The 21,073-nt window shown below is 37.0% G+C and overlaps 1 protein-coding gene across 8 annotated transcripts in view; it reads right to left on the bottom strand.

Moving 5' to 3' along the window:
- PTPN2 (protein tyrosine phosphatase non-receptor type 2) overlaps positions 1-21,073 on the bottom strand; it is an 85,438-nt gene that overhangs the window by 53,082 nt on the left and 11,283 nt on the right. For 7 of the 8 annotated variants that reach the window (XM_060613184.3, XM_060613186.3, XM_060613183.3 and 4 more), the window contains exon 2: positions 9,311-9,401. The exons of the other annotated variant lie outside the window; for it this stretch is intronic. In XM_060613184.3, coding sequence (XP_060469167.1) covers positions 9,311-9,401 — 91 coding nt within the window. The remainder of the gene's footprint in view (positions 1-9,310; positions 9,402-21,073) is intronic. 8 annotated transcript variants of the gene reach the window in all.

The following is a 21,073-nucleotide window of genomic DNA, read 5'->3' as shown; positions in this document are numbered from 1 at the left end:
GATAACAGAAACTATAATTTTTTAAATATCAATAATGCCCTAATTGAAATAAAAATAAATGCAAAGTAATTTATATGTTAATATATGTAGATAGTTGAATAGAAATACACCAGAAGAAAAAAGCCCCCACAAATTTCCATAATGTCTCCTAGGAGATGGCAAGCATCCTTGTTAAATGTCACTGCTCTACAGAGTAAACGCAATAAATAAAATTATAAGGCAGTAAGATTAGAGCCAGAATACAGAAATAAAGTGCTATAGAAGCAAACTAGTAACTTTCAGTAGGTACCTCTCAGAGGAGTGATACCTATGTCTTGAAGACTGAACAAAACTTTACTGGGGGATAGGTAGTCCAATTTAAAAAAAAAAAAAAAAAAAAAAAGGCTGCACCTGTTAAGGAATCAACAGTGTAAGAGGAGAGAATGGCAAATGGGGGAAGAAAGTGAGGAAGGGATGAGGAATGGGGCAAAAAGTGAAGCATACAAGAGATGTTTCAAAATTATCTAACCAACCCTCTACAATTTATTCACAAATGCTCTTTAGAATGTCTCTAACGAGAAGTCCACACTCTGAATAAATACCTACAATAATGAGAGTGCACTAGTTCATATGGTTCGTTTGTATGTTTAAATAGTAGCTTTACAGGGCAAGAAAGATCCTGCATATTCTGACCTGAAATTCACTAACTGTGCTATTCACTTGTGAACCTCAGTTCTCTTGTTTGAGCTTAATACAGGATAATGAATTCCTTTTGTCATTTGAAGTTCAAGTATCTGAAGTCAGCTATCATGTTGTTCATTAAAGTTTTCTTTCCCCACCTAATCAATTCTAGCTTCTTCACCAAGAGTTCTAATTCTTATACCTTGGGTCCCCTCCAGTGCAGTGACCTGTAGAAATAAATTATTAAAAGTCCAAAATAGCTTTGATTTTGCCGTAAGATCAAAGATTAAAAACAACAACAACAACAGAACAAAATTAAAGACAGAACCAAAGGCCAAAGTCCTAACAAAGAATGAGAAAAGAATGAAGAGAAGCTGACAACAGAATGGATTTTGAGAACACGAAGCGCATTACATCTTTATTTTTGAACTTCAGATGGGATAAGGAAGAATACTGACAAATATTTACATAAGAGTTACTATAAAACTTAAGTATATCTATACTTGCTCTGATTACTATTATACAACAGTTTTTATTTAAATCTGCTAAGGAAGATGATAAGCATATCCCTGTCAGATATAAAGACCTATTTTAATAACTCAAATATCTGCTGTCTTATAATTCTGAGACTATCAAAATGGTTCCTTGTAATTCTTTGATATATCTGTGCTTCTGGATTACCAAGAAAACAGTATCATCTATAATTTTGATGGTTTTGAAACATGTCCACAATTCTTTGGTTAATTCTTCCACCTAATGGCGGAGTTTCAGTCCTCTCCCCTTGAACCTGAATGGCCACTAATGAACACAATGTGATGGAAGTGGAGTGACTTCTAAGTCTAGGTGGCACAAGGCAATGCAGTTTCTAGCTGGCTCCCTCTGAACACTCACTCCTGAAACCTGGCTACTGTTTGCGAGGAAGTCCAGGTCATATGGACATGCCACCTGTAGGTGTGCCGGCTAACAGCCCACAACTGAGCGAGGAAGGCCTCAAGGGGACTCCAGCCCCAGCTACCATCAGCATGAAAGACCCTGAGCAAGAATCTCCTGAGTCCATATATTTGTATATATGATAACTGATTGCTATTGTTTTAAGCCACTGTTTTGGGGTGGTTTGTTATGGCATCAGATAAAATGACAGCTTTGTTTCTGTCTTAATTTTTTTTTTCCCCCAATCTGCATGCCTTTCCTTTCTTATTCTTCTTTCTGTAGTGACTAGGACTAAAGCACAATGTTAAGCAGAAGCGGTAATAGTGGGCATCCTTGTCTTGTTCTTCATTTTTTAAAAAATGTTTCTAACGTGTTATCATTTAGACTTATGTTATATTAAGTTACAGAAGTTCTCCCTCCCGGTCTAATTTGCTATGTGTTTTGTTTTTAATCATGAGCAAGAACTGACTTTAAAAAATCTTTCTGCACCTACTGAAATGTTCATATGACTTTTTCTCCCTTACCTAGTTACTGTGGTGAACCAACATTTTAAAGATTTTCTAATGTTAAGCCACCCGTATCTTCCTAAAATAAACTTACAGACTCTGCTGTATTCAGTTTGCTAATCTTTACATCTATATTCATGAGGGAGATATGCCTGTAACTTTTAGTCTTCTTACTAACTTTTCTGGTTTGGATATCAAAGTTCTATAATGAGCTCACAGAAAGAACTGGGGCACATTCTTTGCACATTAATTTTTATCCTTCTGTTGTAATACATTTAAGACAACATATTTTCTTTGTATTACTATTTTGCTGCTTTATTAAAGTTTTATATTTTATATAGTTTTATATAAACATTGTATATATTGTTCACTTTTTATTTACATATTTTACACATTATTCACTTTTAAGCATTTTAAAGTTTCCATTATGATTTCTCCTTGACACATGAATTACTTGGAAATCTTTAAATCTCCAAATTTATATGATTTTTTATCCTTTTATTAATAATCTATAATTTAATTGCATTCTGGTCAAAGAACATGGCCTGTAAGACAGCAATTTTTAAATTGTTAAGATTTACTTTACAGCCTAGTCAATGGTCCATTTTTTATAAATATTCCAAAGTCCTAGAAGAAAATGGACATAAGGTTTTACATATTTTTCTTATTAAATTAAGCTTAATTGCGTGGTTAAATCTTCTATTTCTTTACTTATATTTCATCTTATTAAGAAGCCCATGAATATGGACTTGTCAGTTTCTTCCTATAATTCTATTCTTTTTTGCTTAATTGATCTTGAGGTTATTTTATTAAGTGAATACAAATCTCATAGCTAATACTGGCATTTGCATTCAGAGTAGCTATGCCATTTGGTGAGTTGTTTTGTTTTGTTTTGTTTTGTTTTGTTTTGGAGGTGGGGGGCACAGGAATTCTGCAAGTTTTCCTTACTTCCTCCCCACCTAGTAACTTTTTAAAAAGTAAATTTATTGAGAATCTTCTTGTTTTGTAGCAGTAAGGGACTATGGACTATCTAACCTGCCACACTATCAGAATCATAACTCTTTGTGTTACTTTCCTTTAAAAACTGACAGTTTCAGGGGCGCCTGGGTGGCGCAGTCGGTTGAGCGTCCGACTTCAGCCAGGTCACGATCTCGCGGTCCGTGAGTTCGAGCCCCGCGTCAGGCTCTGGGCTGATGGCTCGGAGCCTGGAGCCTGTTTCCGATTCTGTGTCTCCCTCTCTCTCTGCCCCTCCCCCGTTCATGCTCTGTCTCTCTCTGTCCCAAAAATAAATAAAAAAAAAAAAATAAAAAAAAAATAAATAAATAAAAACTGACAGTTTCACATGGATGAACCTTGAGGATATTATGCTAAGTGAAATAAGCTGGTCACAAAAAGACAAATATTACATGATTCTATTTATATGAGGAATTTAAAGTAATCAAACTGTTATAAACAAAAAGTAGAATGGTGGTTGCCAGGGGCTGAAGGGAGAGAAAATTGATGTTGTTCAACGGGTACAGAGTTTCAGTCATGCAAGATGAAAAGATGGGTTGTACAATGTGCATATGGTTAACAGTACTGCAGCATACACCTAAAAATTGTTAAGAGGGTCAATTTATGTTATATGTTCTTTTTTACCACAATTAAAAACAAAACAAAACAAAAAAAAACTGCTTCAGAGCCAGTGAAAACAGGTGACAGTTAGACCAAATACAGGATTTACAGAATTTCTACCTGTAAAGCAGAGAGTAAGAAACTTTTAAAATTTAGCAGTAGTCTCTAAAAGTATAAATATAATTCTTCAAGTGATTATTACAATCTTTTACTCTCTTCTAAACCAACCAAGCTCTTGCCTCTTTCACAACTGTCTCACAGTTAATGGAGACAATAGAGGCATCTTTTGGTTGTGGCAATTATAGGAAGATTATGGACTTCTTCAAATTCTATTTCAAAATATCCCTGTTTGAATACAGTTCTCATATTCACACCTCCAAATGTAGTTTCTATATGTCAGTCTGAGGACTGGTGCCAAGCTGGGTATATAAGAATCACATAAGGAGGAGACTGTTTAAAAACACAGATTTCCAGACCTACTGAATCAAAACCTAGAAAAATCTGGGACTCATAAAAAAATAATTTATGTTCAGTTCCCCTTTATTTAGCTGGTTACTATGTATTTTTAAAAATTTTTTTTTAATGTTTATTTTTGAGAGAGAGAGAAAGAGAAAGACAGTGCAAGTGGGGGAAGGGCAGAGAGAGAGGGAGACACAAAATCTGAAGCAGGCTCCAGGCTCTGAGCTATTAGCACAGAGCCCGATGCGGGGCTCAAACTCACAAACCATGAGATCACTGACCTGAGCTGAAGTCGGACGCTTAGCCAACTAAACCACCCAGGCACTCCACCATGTATTCTCTTAAAAGCCATCCCTAACTCCTCAGGCACAGCTCCACCAATACACAGTACTAGCTCATGATACATAAAGCACAACAGGTCTGTATCTCCCACTAGACTATGAATTATCAGAGGGCATGGTACACATATTCATGGTATTCTCAGCGCAAGCATATTGTCAGTAGCTGGTTTTCAATACATGTTTTCTGAACCAAATCAACAACTGTCAAGTATTATGTATGGAAATATATTTTTAAATGATACAGTGACTATCAATCAGGTAAGGTACATCCACATCATCTTGAGAGTGTTTAAAAAATACACATTCCTGGGCCTGTCTAGATTTAGTGAGAGTCACCACCTTCATGACCTCCTCCACTGTGTGAGAATAACATCCAGGGGGAAGTGGTTGTAGATAATTAGAAGAAGATTTTGACTGTTGTGGGTTAGAAAGAGGAGGATGTTCCAAAAAAGTAATGATACCAGAAACTGGTCACACTGGGGGATGCCTGGCTGGCTCAGTTGGTGGAGAATGTGATGCCTGATCCAGGGGTTGTGAGTTCAAGCTCCACAATGGGTATACAGATTACTTAAAAATAAAATCTAAAGGGGCGCCTGGGTGGCTCAGTCGGTTAAGCCACTAAGTCGGTCCGACTTCGGCTCAGGTCATGACCTCACGGTCCGTGAGTTCGAGCCCCGCATCGGGCTCTGTGCTGACGGCTCAGAGCCTGGAGCCTGCTTCAGATTCTGTGTCTCCCTCTCTCTCTGACCCTCCCCCATTCATGCTCTGTCTCTCTCTGTCTCAAAAATAAATAAACATTAAAAAAAAAAAAATTAAAAAAAAAAAAAATAAAATCTAAAAAAAAAACCACCCAAAAACCAAAAAACCCACACATTGTGAAAATGGAATTATAATTATTTAGTTATCAAGTAGATATGGGACCTGAATGGGAAAGGAGTCTGAGTTTCTAGCTGCAGTAAATGTGCCAACAGTGGCACCATTTATGGATGGGGAAAAAAGCAGGTCTCAGGGCTGGGACCAATGGACTGTGTGGGAGGAATGCTAGCTCAGTATCTGGACATATTGAGTCTGAGGCAGCTACAGGACATCCACACAGAGATGAGTGCCTTGCATAAATGGGTTTAGGGCTGAGAGGAGAGACCTAGGCTGAAGATGAGATTTAGGGTGATAAGCAGAAAGATGGTAACAAACCCACAGAATGAGACCACTCATACATATAAGTGTTAAGAGTGAGAAGGAGGGAGAGACAGAGACAGAACCCTGAAGAAGACAAAGTCAACCGAGGAAGGTAAGCTCTGAAATGGGTGACTAGCCAGAGAAGTAACAGCAAAATTAGAAAAAATATGGTTTTAGGGAAGGAAGGCAGAGTCAACATTATCAAAAGTCACAGAGGGATAAGAAAAGAAACCATTGGAAAGTCCCTCACTGCATTTCAAAACTAGAAAGCTTGAAAATGGTACTTCAGAATAAAGGTTTCAGTGGGGAGGTTGGGGCAGAACCATGGGCTGAAGAATGCATAGGTGATGAGGATGGAGAGGCAAATAGTATGGTGTCTTCTTTTGAGACTCTGTGCACACAGGCGTGCACGTGCTTATGTCCACACAGGTAATAGGACAAGTGGGGCCGAGATGAGAGAAGAGGGTTGAAATGAGAAGAGGCTGAAGCACATTTACAGAATAAGGAAGAGGAGCTGTGAGAAAAAGGTTGAAGACACAATTAAGAGTGGTAATGACAGAGAATGAGGTCCCCGAGGAGGAATGAGGCATTGGGATACAAACCTAGGATCAGAGCAGGGAGGTTCTTCTCCTGGGACTTAAGATGAGTGCAGAGAGATGTTAACTTTCCAGGTGGTGGAAGCTGAAGAGTTATTTCCTGATTTTTAAAATGTTTCTCTGCAGGACTGAAGGCAGATCACATTCTGAGAGTAGTGGGCATGAAGGTGGGTTGAGAGCCGGCTTCCTCTGGGACAAGCCAGAGCGGAGGAGCAGTGGGAATGACAACGGTGTGTAGGAGGACAGTGAGGCACCCCAGGTCCAATCAGTGCCCAAGCTTACCCAAGTGCACACATGAACCCAACGATAGCTTACAGAAGCTGAATGACAAACTACTTGAGGCAAAGTTTCACGGGGTTAGAGAGAATTACAGACCCACAGAGATTATTTTTCCAACATATTAGAACAATAAGAAAGTCATTAAGTAATAAGTAAGGTGGGGAAGGAAGTAATGTACTACAATAGGTGAAAAAATCAAGGAACTAAAGATCCTGGTGAAGTCAAGGGCTAAGAAGACAGAAAGTAGCCGTCGAGATAGCGGCATTTAAGATTTCAGGTTGTGAGCTGAGAGGTCCAGAACTGTAAGTCTATGGCATTACATGGTTCCTTCCCAGAGACACGACGCCATCCAGGCACAAAGAAAGAGGTACTGAGAGGAGAGGGCAAAGAGGAAGACAGTGAACGGCGTCCTCAGCATTCAAGGCTTTGGCAAACATGTGAGAGGAGGCTGCGACATGGGGACTGTGAAGTCGGGACAGATCCAAGGGCAGCAGTGTGATGTGTCTGGATGGCATGAGTCTCAGAGCAGATCATTTTAATATGCAAGTTGGAGAGTAATGGCTTGGACTAGGAAGTTCTGTGGTTACAGGGGAAGCAAGAACAAATAGCCTCTACCTAAGAAAGACAGAAAGGTAGTTTACTCAAGGGAAAGCCAGGCTTCTACAAGGAGAAGATGCAGGGACAGGGTTTACTGAGTGGCATGCCCATAGCAGAGTGCAGCTTTGGAGACCACTATATATATATAGAGTGGCCAGAAAGACAGCAGGGGGCATGGGGCCACACCTCCTCTGAGGAAGAAACACCTGTCCCTAATACTAGGTACCCATACAAGGCGAATGGCTCTCTTCCTGAGAAGACATACAGAAAAAAGAGCCCAAGCCAGTGAGGATGGAGGCAGGGTTACTAAGTACACTTGGTAAAAACCAAGCTCTCCTTGCAGCCTTCAACTTGACCTGTCCAACAGGTAGTTGGGTAAATAAGTCTAACATTTAAGAGACAAATCACAACCATTTCATTGACTTGTATACTTGAGAGGAATTTAAGTTACAAATGTCTTACTTTTAAGCATCTCAGTTCCAATTTTTACCAATTCCTCTATTTAGATCAATTTGATCAAACTAATCAGGGAATTCAAACATCAATTATCATATCCAGTGACTGCAATTACAACAGATTTATGTAAAAAAACAAGGGCAACTAGGGACTTGGAATAGGAGGAAGGGAGCAAGGTGGCTGGCGCCACAAAAGGGAGGGATCTTGTGGTGGGGCTGGTCCACTGGTCTGTGCCCAGACTGTGATCCCACACTCTACCGTGTAACAGAGCCACAGAGAACTGAACACAGCCACAAATAAGTGCAGGTAAAACTGGGGAGATCTGAATGGGTTGCATCCACATGGATTTCCTGGTTGTAGTTATGTAAGAGGTTACCACTGGGGAAAACCAGGCGAAGATACCCTTGTGCTATTTCTCACAACTGCATGCAAATCTACAATTATCAAAACAAGAAGTTTGGTTTTTTGTTTTTTTCTTTTTTTAAATTAAAGCAAAGTGTACACCTGGAACACAGGGTCTTCAAAGTCATGGTAAACACTGGAGATTAGTGTCTCTAGCTCAAGGATATTCAACCAGAAATTTGAAGAGGGTGAAGGAGCACCTAAATGTTACAACCACTGCCCACAACCCCATTTCCTGCACACACACCCACACCATATGGAAAGAGAAACCTAGTATTTAATAAGTAATTGATAACAGACATGAAATATTTTAACAGATTAGTCCATCTGATTTGTCCAAAATTAGCTAACATACTTTTCATGGAAATGTACTTGGTTGACAGAAGGAAAAACATTGTTCATGGAAGAAATAAAGTATGGACTTTCCCCCCAGTAATTAGATTTTCAATGGAATGTCCATACCCTTCTAACAAGGAATACAACATACATAAGGGTATATAATCTGCGACCTTGAATAGAGTGAGATTATTCAGTCTATACAGGAGGACTCAGCACACTAACACCGAACCATCATTGCATGTACATGAGTGGGTACATCAGAATCCAAATGGTCAACCACAAGGGAACCGTTACACAAAAGAATGGCACATCCAAAGCCACTATTAAAGCCACTAAAAGATTTAATATAGGAAAATGTTTATAATGTATTGCTATGTGGGAAAAGAGCTACAATCAATATGTGAAGGATTCTAATTTTAAATTTAAAAGAATGTGTATATATGTTTGTTCAGAAAAAATACAAAAAGAATATAAACCCAAAAGTTTTTATTTGTTTTTAAATTATGGGTTTTTTTCCTTTACATATTTCTGTTTTAAAAGTTTTCTGCAATGAGTACATACAACTTTTATAATTTGGGGAAAAAAGCAAACTGTACGGATAAATATTTTAAGTAAAACTTATAAAGCCTATGGAATAATAGGAAAAGGAAGTATGTTTATGAATACACATACACACATATATGACTACAATTATTTTAAAGAAAGGAAATTATGCATAAGAAAAACAGATTAGTAGAAAGTACACCAAAGTAACGGTGGCTGTGTTTGAAGGATGAGTTATGAGCAGTTTTCCTTCCTTCTATTCTAGACCTTGAAATTTTTCCTTAAAGAACGTTTATTATGTTAATATGCAAAAAAAAACCACTGTATTTATCAACCCTATCCCAAACTTTTTCACCGCAACCTGCCTAAAACAAACCAACATACACGTGCACACAAAACCACAAATACTTACATGGGCTTACATCTCTGTATCTGTTTCGATTTCTGTTTTCTGGAAACTTGGCCACTCTATGAGGATAGTCATGGGACTCATTGCGAATTTCCTTAAAATAACAAAAATATATTTTAATATTCCTCTTAAATTGTATATAGCAAAACAGATACCTTCCCAGCCAGTATAAAGTAACATTTATTGAACACTTATGATATGCCAAGTACAACACAAAGCACGTTGCCTACGTTATCTATTTCAATTCTGACAACACTGGTAGGAACAGTTATCCCTGTGAGGGATGACAGACTCTGAGAGATAAAACAATCTGTCAAAGGTCACAAAACCAGTAAGTGGCTGGACAACAAATGTCGTTCAGGCACCAAAGTCTCTGCTCTTGATGAATTTATATATTGCCATGCAATAGCCAACCCCTACAAGTAACCTTAAACACGTTATGTAATACAGAACTAATGCAATGGAGGTATCTAGGCTAAACACATCACACTCAGATTTCTGACTAAACTCTCAATAATACCCATCTCTATTTTGGAGTTTCTACCTTAAAACTTTAATCTGTTTCTTCATCTTGGGCACCTGGGTGGCTCAGTTAAGCAGCTGACTTTGGCTCAGGTCATGATCTTATGGTTTGTGGGTTTGAGCCCCGTGTCAGGCTCTGCTGACAGTTCAGAGCCTGGACCCTGCTTCAGATTTTGTGTCTCCCTCTGTCTTGCCCCTCCCCTGCTCACACTCTATCTCTCAAAAATAAATAAACATTAAAAATTAAAAAAAAAACAAAAAACCTTTAATCTATTTCTTCATCCTTATGCCACTTTACTGTTACTTTGAGTCCAGAAATATCCTCAAATTTTATTTCTAGAGCCATAAGTGCTTAGCAACCACCACTAGGCCAGAAGCTCATTTTAGGACCCTTACAGTTTTCTGTGTTCTACAATGGAAGAAATTCTGTGAGGACACAGCTGCGCTAGGCACTCAGCTATTTGGTGTATCACCCAATTTGTTTTTTCACCCAAATAGAATACATTTTTCTGAGAATTCTGGTAAAAAGTGAGGGGCAGCTGGGTGGTTCAGTCGGTTAAGCATGCTGACGGCTCAGAGCCTGGATCCTGCCTCAGATTCTGTGCCTCCCTCTCTGTCCCTCTCCCACTCACACTCTGTCTCTCTCTCTCTCTCTCTCAAAAATAAACATTAAAAAATTGTTTTAAAGTGTGCATTAACAGCAAAAATTAATTGGGTCTTTGGTCACACTATTACATGTGAGAAAAAGCATTTTAAGTTAGGCACCAGATAATTTTATAAATTAAGCATAAATAAATTATTGAAGTCACTTAGCAAATGACCTTACTGTGGGTTCCACACCCTCTTATATGCCACCAGCCTCAGAACAGGTAACTTTATAGTTCGTATTTTCACCCACTGAGCCTTCTAAGATGCAAAGAGTAGTGAAACACAGGCCACCTGTCAGTGGGAGGAAATCTCAGTCACACTGTGTGTGCAGAGAATGTATGTTGGTTTGGCTACTTTGGAAAATGCAACCTGCCACACACACACACACACACACACACACACACACCACAATTGCTTCTACGGACTTTTAATGCTTCTCTCTCATCCAGCAATCTTGCTGAGCTCTCTATTATTTTGTAGTGACTCTGAATTTCTCAATATAACCAAATAGTGATCATTCTGTCTCTTCCCTATATTTCATATTTCTTATTTATTCACACCTCTTATTTCCCTTACTTATCTAATTTCATTGGCTAGGACTGCCTAATCAATATCAAATAGACATACTTTTTCCCCTGATTTGTAAACAACTGCCTCTAAGGTTTAACCACTAAACATAACATTTGCTTTGGGTTTCTGATCGATATACCCTTTTCAAATTAAGATGGTTCTCTTCAACTTCTAGTCAACTAAACATTTTTTTATCATGAATGGGTGTTGAATTGTATTCAATGTGTTCCCTACATTTATGGAAGTGATCATATAGCTTTTCTCCTTTACTCTGGTAATGTGCTAAATTACAATTAACAGATTTTCACTTAGTAATATGACCTCAAGTTTCCTCTATGTCTTTTCATGGCTTGATAGCTCACTTCTCTTTAGTGCAGAATAATATTCCACTGTTATTCTGGATGTACCATCATTATTTAATTTAAAATGTAAGCACCTATGTTTTTAAGTTAAACTGACCTCTAATTTTCTATTTGCATGTTATTTATTCAGTTTTAGTACCAAAATTACACAATCTCATATAAGAAGTTGGATAGAGGTGTGCCTGGGTGGCTCAGCTGGCTGAGCATCTGACTTCAGCTCAGGTCATGATCTTGCAGTCTGTGGGTCCAGGCCCTGCATCAGGCTCTGTGCTGACAGCTTGGAGCCTGGAGCCTGCTTAGGATTCTGTGTCTCCCTCTCTATCTACCCCTCCCCACTTGCACTCTGTCTCTCTCTAAAAAATAAACATTAAAAAAAAAAAAAAAGTTGGCTAGAAATACTACCTTTCAAAAAAAATAAAAAGAAATACTACCTTTCAGTTTCAAATACTTTTCCATGAACGCATTAACAAATAATTGTAATTAGCTGAAAAGATGAAAAAGTGTCAACTATTTCCACACATTAATTATAAACATTCTTAAACATTAAGTAATAAATTTTATATGTAAAATTAAAGCGTCAGGTCTCAGCTTGTATTTATTTGCATAATCTGAAACACTTTATAGAGTTGAAACACTACAAAGTACAAATAATTTCATATTGCAAGTTAGTAAGATAAAAAATATTAATATGAAATAATACTAAAACATATGGTTTTGTTAATAGCTCTTCTGTATCAACTGTAGAGACACAAATTGGTGAGAATAAAAAATTCCGAAACACTATGCAGATAAGAGTGAAGAAGCATTCTCATACATGACTGACAGAACGTACACAGATACAATGTTTGAGAATGATTTAATAAGATCATAAATTTGATTCACCCTCCTTACCCTCTAGGAGGGTTTTATATCACACAGCCACACAGGTATGTGTGAAGATGTACACTCAAGGATGTGCACTGTACATAACAGTGAAAAATTAGCAAGAATGTTAAGTGTCCTTCAGGAGTGAACTGGGGAGATAAATCACAATGCACCAACGCAGCAGAATACATGGGAATCAGGAAAAAGGACACCAAGTGCTACAGTGATATGACAGGATTTCAAAGATACACTGTGTAGTGAAAGAAAGTACAAAAGAATAGGCTCTCATGGGGGGAGGCAGCACTCCACTCAAACATATATATGCCTGAGAATACACTGAATACTTCTAGAAGAAGATGAGAAATTAGTAACTTCCAGGGAGGAAAAGTGAACATCTAGGGAAGGGTACAGATTTATGTAACTAAAGAGTTGTTTTAATAATGAAAGCTATCAAACAAAAATATATATCACATTCATGTTACCATCAGTGAAATTAAACATTTATTGCCACTTTTGAGTATCTCATTCAAATCTTTTTAGAAAAGGAATAAAACACATCATTGCAGCATTATTTACAATAGCCAAGATGTGGAAAGAACTTAAACGTCCATTGATAGATGAAAGGATAAAGAAGATGCGAAATATATGTAAATAAAACAATGGACTACTACTCAGCCATAAACAAGAATGAAACCTTGCCATTTGTTACAGCATAGATAGACCTTGAGGTATGCTAAATGAAATAAGTCACAGGAGAAAGACAAATACTGTATGAGTCACTCACATGCAAAATCTAAAAACAAAACAAAACAAAATAAAAACCTCACAGATAGAGAGCAAACTAGAGGTTACCTATGTGGAAGGGGGTTTAAGGGTGGGTGAAATGGATGAAGGAGGCCAACTGCATGGTGATGGATGGTAACTAGTCTTGTGGTGGTAATCACTTTGTCATGTACGCAGATGTCAAACAGTAAAGTTGTACACCTGAAACTTACATAATTAAAAAAAGAAAACCCCATAAATCAGATATAGCTAAAGGCTTTACCCCTACCCTGCCCCTCTTTCTTTCCAAAGTAACCTGTCCTTTTAACTCCTTTTTATTGGGCACTTTTTGTGCCATTTGGGTTTTAAACCATATATTTATATATTCTTGAGTTCATATATTACTTTAAAATAAACTAAAATTCTAATAAATACTAGTATAATATCAGTTCTAATGCTATATAGTTTTAAAATCAGATTGAAAAGTTGTTGCAATCCACAGAATGGGAGAAAAATCATTGCAAATCATGTATCTGATAAGGGATTGCTATCCGGATTATATCAAGAACTTCTTCAATTAAGAAAAAAAAATTTTTTATTGGGCACAGAGGGTCCCTCCATTACATGAGCCCTTCTTCAATGCTTGTGTTATACATATAAACCTATTTTCCGGGGGCACCTGGGTGGCTCAGTCAGTTATGATCTTGCTCAGGTCATGATCTTTAGCTTCGTGGGCTCAAGTCCCATGTTGGGCTCTGTGATGACAGCTCAGAGCCTGGAGCCTGCTTCAGATTCTGTGTCTCGCTCTCTCTGCCCCTCCCCTACTTGCTCCCACTCGCGCTCTCTCTCAAAAATAAAACATTAAAAAAAATTTAAACCTATTTTCCACAATTAAGTTTATCTGTCAGTTTCTGATTCCAATTTTTAGCCTAAAGAAACACACTTATTTGTGTACACTGTGACAAATCATTACTGATGTTACAAAAAAAAAAAAAAAAAAAAAACAACTAAATAGATGGAGCCCCAAGTATAGAGGTAGGGAAGAAATTTTAATTTACAAAACACCATAAAACAGCCAAGTTCTTGGGTTAAGAAATATATTCATAACAAATACATTCTATTTTCTCAGTTAATTAAAATAAAAAACCACATAACTCTTACAGGGTCCATTCTCTCATTTCCAATGTTATTATTTGTTCTTCTTTACCTTTCTTTAATTTCAGTGCATTTAGGAAGACTAGAACCCCTAATACTTCTTTTTTTTTCACCATGCCAGACTAGAGTCGACTCAACACAGAACCTATCCAATACTTAAAAAAGCAGCTCCAGAGGTACATACTAGTCGCCTATCCCAATATCCATTCTTTTTTACTCAAAGTTCCTAATTTTACTTTCCAACTTACAGTTAGCCCAACTAAAAACCTGTATTTCCCAGTCTCCAATACAGGTAAGAATAGTCATGCGACACAGTTCCAGCCAGAGAACAAGCAGAAATTGCTGGGCTGGGTTGCAGATAAAAAGGGCTCTGCTGACCTGTGTCCTTCTCACGTCTGCCTGCCCTGGGTACTGGTTTTGCCACTAGGGGTCAGGGGTGGAAATGGGCAGGAGATATCCTGCGCCAACAAGGTAAAAAGCACATTCTTTTTTTTTTTTTTTTTTTTTCAATTCTTATAATAACTTTATTCTTTTAAGAGAAAAATCTTTAGCATAGTACTTGGGACTATTTATAGCACTAAATAACTGTTCAGCAGCTTAAATGCGAACACTACCTACTGCTCTGGTAGAATCAATTTTTTTTTCTTTAATACAATTTTTTAAATTTTACTTTTTTTTTTTTAATTTACATCCAAATTAGTTAGCATATAGTACAACAATGATTTCAGGAGTAGATTCCTTAATGCCCCTTACCCATTTAGCCCATCCCCCCACCCACAACCCCTCTAGTAACCCTCTGTTCTCCATATTTAAGAGTCTCTTATGTTTTGTCCCCCTCCCTGTTTTTGTTTCCCTTCCCTTATGTTGATCTGTTCTCTGTCTTAAAGTCCTCATATGTGTGAACTCATATGATATTTGTCTTTCTCTGACCAACTTATTTCGCTTAGCATAATACCCTCCGGTTCCATCCACGCAGTTGCAAATGGCAAGATTTCATTCTTTCTGATTCTGAGTAATACTTCATTGTAGATATATATCCCACATCTTCTTTATCCATTCATCCATCGATGGACATTTAGGCTCTTTCCATACTTTGGCTATTGTTGACAGTGCTACTATAAACAGGGTGCATATGTCCCTTCGAAACAGCACACCTGTATCCCTTGGATAAATACCTAGTAGTACAATTGCTGGGTCATAGGGTAGTTCTATTTTTAATCTTTTGAAGAACCTCCATAATGTTTTCCAGAGTGGCTGCACCAGTTTGCATTCCCACCAGCAGTGCAAAAGAGATCCTCTTTCTCCACATCCTTGCCAACATTTGTTGTTGCCTGAGTTGTTAATGTAAGCCATTCTGACAGGTGTAAGGTGGTGTCATTGTGGTTTTGATTTGTATTTCCCTGGTGATGAATGATGTTGAGCATTTTTTCATGTGTCGGTTGGCCATCTGGATGTCTTCTTTGGAGAAGTATCTATTCATGTCTTTTGCCCATTTCTTCACTGGATTATTTGTTTTTTGGGTGTTGAGTTTGATAAGTTCTTTACAGATTTTGGATACTAACCCTTTATCTGATATGTCATTTGCAAATATCTTCTCCCATTATGTCGGGTGCCTTTTAGTTTCACTGACTGTTTCCTTCACTGTGCAGCTTTTCATAGTTCATTTTTGCTTTTGTTTCCCTTGCCTCCAGAGATGTGTTGAGTAAGAAGTTGCTGCAGCCGAGGTCAAAGAGGTTTTTGTCTGCTTTCTCCTCAAGGATTTTGATGGCATCCTGTCTTACGTTTAGGTCTTTCATCCATTTTGAGTTTATTTTTGTGTATGGTGTAAGAAAGTGGTCCAGGTTCATTCTTCTGCATGTCGCTGTCCAGTTTTCCGAGCACCACTTGCTTAAGTGACTGTCTTTATTCCATTGGGTATTCTTTCCTGCTTTGTCAAAGATTAGTTGGCCATACGTTTGCGAGCCCATTTCTGGGTTCTCTATTCTGTTCCATTGATCTGAGTGTCTGTTTTTGTGCCAGTACCATATTATCTTGATGATTACAGTTTTGTAATACATCTTGAAGTCCGGGATTATGATGCCTCCAGCTTTGGTTTTCTTTTTCAGGATTGCTTTGGCTATTAGGGGTCTTTTCTGGTTCCATACAAATTTTAGGATTGTTTGTTCTAGCTCTGTGAAGAATGCTGGTGTTATTTTGATAGGGATTGCACTGAATACGTAGATTGCTTCAGGTAGTATTGACATTTTACCAGTGTATGTTCCTCCAATCCAAGAGCATGGAATACTTTTCTTTTTTGTGTGTGTGTCTTCTTCAATTTCTTTTATAAGCTTTCTATAGTTTTCAGTGTATAGATCTTCGCCTCTTTGGTTAGGTTTATTCCTAGGTATTTTAAGGTTTTTGGTGCAACTGTAAAACCCAACACATTTCCTAAGTATATTCTTAAGTATTCAAAAAATTTTTGTTGCTTAATTTTAACTGATCTCAATATGACTACACTTTTTTTTTTGTCCTTTAATCAATGAGGATGAATTCTATAGTGTTACTATATAGTGTTACTATAGTAACACTATATAACTATGTAACACTATATAACACTATATATAGTGTTACTAATTCTTTATATCCCCAGAATAAATTTGGGAATGGTGTTTTATACTTTATCTCTACATAATATCTGTCAATGACACATTAGTTTTAGGGCTATAATCATAGGTAAAATTGAACTATTTGGAAGGGGAGAGGAAATGCTTACTCATTCATTTCTACCTTTCCTGTGTATTCAATCTGCCCTTCTAAAGCTTTGTTTCATTTTATCATTCTTCTAGCTTGAATAAAATACTTAGCTCATTAATACTTTTTTGTTTTTCTTACTTTAAAGACTGTCCAAACTTCTAAACTTCAAATCCTCTAAGTTTAGAATAGTGTCATCTCATTATTTGCTGGAGTCTTTAATGGCAGTCTTGATTTATTCTTTCACCCAGAAACGATTAGCTGTTTTCTATGTTATGCTTCCTTATTTCCTTTTCCCCGTTTTTTTCTGTATTAATCACGTTTTCTTTGTTCCTCTTTACTTCCAGTAATTTAGAAGTAAAAGCACCATTCCTATTTTACCAGGAATTAGTCTTAAAATTTTGCAAAAGCATGTTTGGACTTATATATTTCTACTAATGTGAAAATATCTATTAATAAATCCCTACTGGTAAATACATAGTACAATTACTATAGGTTTCACTTCTCTCTTCCTACAGCTCAATCCCCCAAATCTTCTTGAAATAAGCTAGAACTTTGGATCCATATTTTTTAACATGTGCAGTTATTTTCACAAATATTTATCATTTAAGTAAGGTTTACAACTATAATTATAACTATTTAGCGTTAACTCTAGATTGTATTTGGCTTCACTGCCCAAACCTACTTTCTACACCTATTCCATTTCTCTCAGCTCTTGGGTGACATTTCTCCATTATCTTCTGGCATCCAATGTCAGAGTGCATTTGTCTGATGCAAATGTCATTGGTTCTTCTCTAAAGATTACTTGTTTTTCTACCTTGCAGGGCTTTTTCTTTATCCTGAATACTTAGAAAAGTCATCAGGATGCATGCAGAAATTCATGCAGGTTTTCCTGCTTTTTAAATATATTCCTGGTGAAGACTTTCTGGTCCCCTTTGATCTTGAAATTCAAGGCTTTCTTCAGCTCAGAGGTATTCTTCCATTATTTCTTTGGTCATTGTATCACCTCAGGGTCTTTCTTTCAGAACTGCCTATCACAAAGATTTGAGACCTTTATGTGTTTTAAATGCTTTCTCAGAATATTCAGTTTAAAAATCTTTTTCCCAAATGCAGAGATTTTTGTCAAGCTAACTTGGTATTTTGCACTATTTTGCTAGTGAGTCTTAAATTTTTTAAGTCTATTAATTAATTTTGAGAAAGAGAGCTCGTGCACATAAGCAGGGGAGGGGGAGAGAGAGAGAGAGAGAGAGAGAGAGAGAGAGAGAGAGAGAGATGGAGAGAGAATCCCAAGCAGGCTTCTCAGTGCAGAGCCTGACACAGGGCTCAGTCTCACAAACTGAGATCACGAACCAGTCAGGGCCACACAGGCACCCCGTTGAGTCTCTGAGGAGCTGAATTTTTCATATGCCTAACATTTGTTCATCTTCAAAGAAAACGTAGGCATCAGCTCTTACCCAAGTTTTTGTGGATGCTTACATTGTTTACTATCAAAACCCCTCAGTTTCGGAATTGGAGGAAGGTGGTCAAAAGATACAAACTTCCAGTTAACAAGATAAATAAGTACCAGGGAGGTAATACAACATGGTAACTATTGCTAACACTGCTGTGTGATACAGAGAAATGTTGACAGTAAATCCTAAAAGTTCTCATCACAAGAAAATTTTCTCCTTCCTTTCTTTTCTTTTGATTGGATTTATACAAGAAGATGGATGTTAGTTGAATCTACTGTAATCATTTTGCAATACATGTAAATCAAACCATCATGCTGTACACCTTAAATGTATAGTGATTTCTCAATAAAAATGAAAAAAAAATCGTCTATGTCTCAAATATATGGGTAGGACCCTTCTCTCATGTCAAATAATAATGTAGATTTTTTTCTTATCACTGTATTTTGGTCATTTCAATGATAAATAAGAACAACAACAAAAAGCCTCTACTGAATGAGATTAAGAACCTGGAAAATTATGTCCACTTATCATTATCTATCACTATTCTTACTGTCAATGTTTACTGCTATTTGTACAACTGTATCTAATGACTTTCTCTTTTTTTATAATCAAACTTGAGAATTTTCATGAGACTATCAAGGAGCCAGTCTAATAAGTACCATAAGAAAAGTATGCTCACATTTAAAATAAACAGAGGGTTGTCTGGGTGGCTCAGTCGATTAAGCATCCAACTTCGGCTCAGGTCATGATCTCCTGGTTCATGAGTTCAAGCCCCGTGTCAGATTCTGTATCTCCCTCTCTCTCTGCCCCTCCCCTGCTTGCATTCTGTCTCTCTCAAAAATAAACTAAAAAAAGAATACACAAATAAATAAAATAAACACAGAAAGCGGATTTATTTTCACCTGGGGGAGTGAAGATCACAGTGCATGAGTAAACCTGAACAATGACCAGGAGTATGCCACGTAAACAAGTAGGGAATGACATGTCTAAGTAGAAAAAACAGCTTGTGCAAAGTCACAAAGATGTGAAGGTACATAAAACATAAATGAAAGCATGAATAACTGGTATCTTACAAGAAGTATAAGCAACACAAAACCTGTGGTGCTTAAGAGAGGAAAATACAAGAAATGGGGATGAACAAGTGCAGAGAGATCAGATTATACAGGCATTTGCTCAGGCTTCATTCACCCAATACACACATATAGGAATTTCGCAAATTACAAAGATGGCAAATGGGGGGAAGAGGAAGGAGAGAGGTATAGGATACTCAACAAACAGTATCATAAAAGCAGGCAGGTATTTAGGAGGAAAAATGGTCAGAAACAAGACACGGATTCCCGCTTTTATTACTTTTTTTTTTTAATTTATTTTTCAAATATTTTATTTTTAAGTAATCTTTGACACCCAACACGGGGCTCAAACTAATAAACCCCCAGATCAAGAGTTGCATACTCTATCAACTGAGCCAGCCAGGTGCCCTCCCACCCCACGCCCCCATTTTCACCACTTCTATTCAACACAGTACTGAAGTTCTAGCCAGAGCAACTGGGCAATAATAAAATAAAATAAATAGGCATCCAAATTGGAAAGAAAACTGTTAAACTATCTTTATTCACAAATGACATGATGTTTTATGTAGAAAATCCTAAAGAGCCCACACAAAAAAGCCTGTTAGAGCTAATAAACAAATTCAGCAAAGCTGCAAAACACAAAATCAACACACAAAAATCAGTTGTATTTCTATACAGTAGCAATGAATTCAAAGAGGAAATTAAGAAAATAATCCCATTTACAACAGAATCAAAATAAAATACTTAGCAATAAATGTAACCAGAAAGATGAAAGACTTGTATACTAAAAAATACAAAACACAGCTGAAATTAAAGGCAACCTAAATAAATACAAAAACATCCTATATTCATGGATTGGAAGATTTAAACACTAAGATGACAAAATGACCCAAAGTGATACACTAATTTAATGTAATCGCTATCAAAATACCAGCAACAATTTTTGCACAAATGAAAAACGTCATCCCAATATTCATATGGAATTTCACAGGACCCTGAAGAGTCGAAACAATCTTGAAAAAGAGTAACAAAGTTGGAGGACACACATTTCCCAATTACAAAACTTACTGCAAAGCTATAGTAATCAAATCAATGTGGTATAACACAAAGTCAGTCACAGAGATCAATGGAACAGGATATAGAATTCAGAAATAAACCCTCAGATCTTGATTTTCAACAAGCAGGCCAAAATAATTCAGTGTGGAAAGGAAAATCTCTCAACAAATGGTTCTGGGAAAAATGGATATCCACAAGCAAAACAATGAAACTGGACCATTACCATATGCAAAAGTTAACTAAAACAGATCAAAGACCTAATGTAAGAGCTAACTCTACAAAACTCTTAGAAGAAAACACAGGGATTGAAAATCTTCATAATCATGGATATGGTAATAGTTTCTTAAATCGTGATACCAAAAGCACACGGTGACAAAAAAATACATAGGACTTCATCAAAATTAAAGGCTTTTGAACATCAAGTAACAATATACACTTAAAAGGAAACACATATTGGGAGAAAATATTTGCATATCATATATCTGATAAGGGATTAATAACCACAATATACAAAGAACTCCTACCATTGAACAAGAGGACAAACAACATAAAAATAGGCAGACGCTTATTAGAATC

Source organism: Panthera onca, chromosome D3 (assembly GCF_046562875.1).
Source record: "Panthera onca isolate mPanOnc1 chromosome D3, mPanOnc1 haplotype 2, whole genome shotgun sequence".
NCBI classification, from domain to species: Eukaryota; Metazoa; Chordata; class Mammalia; order Carnivora; family Felidae; genus Panthera; species Panthera onca.
The sequence above is the reverse complement of the archived record's forward strand: the minus strand, read 5'-3'. Positions and strand labels throughout refer to the sequence as shown.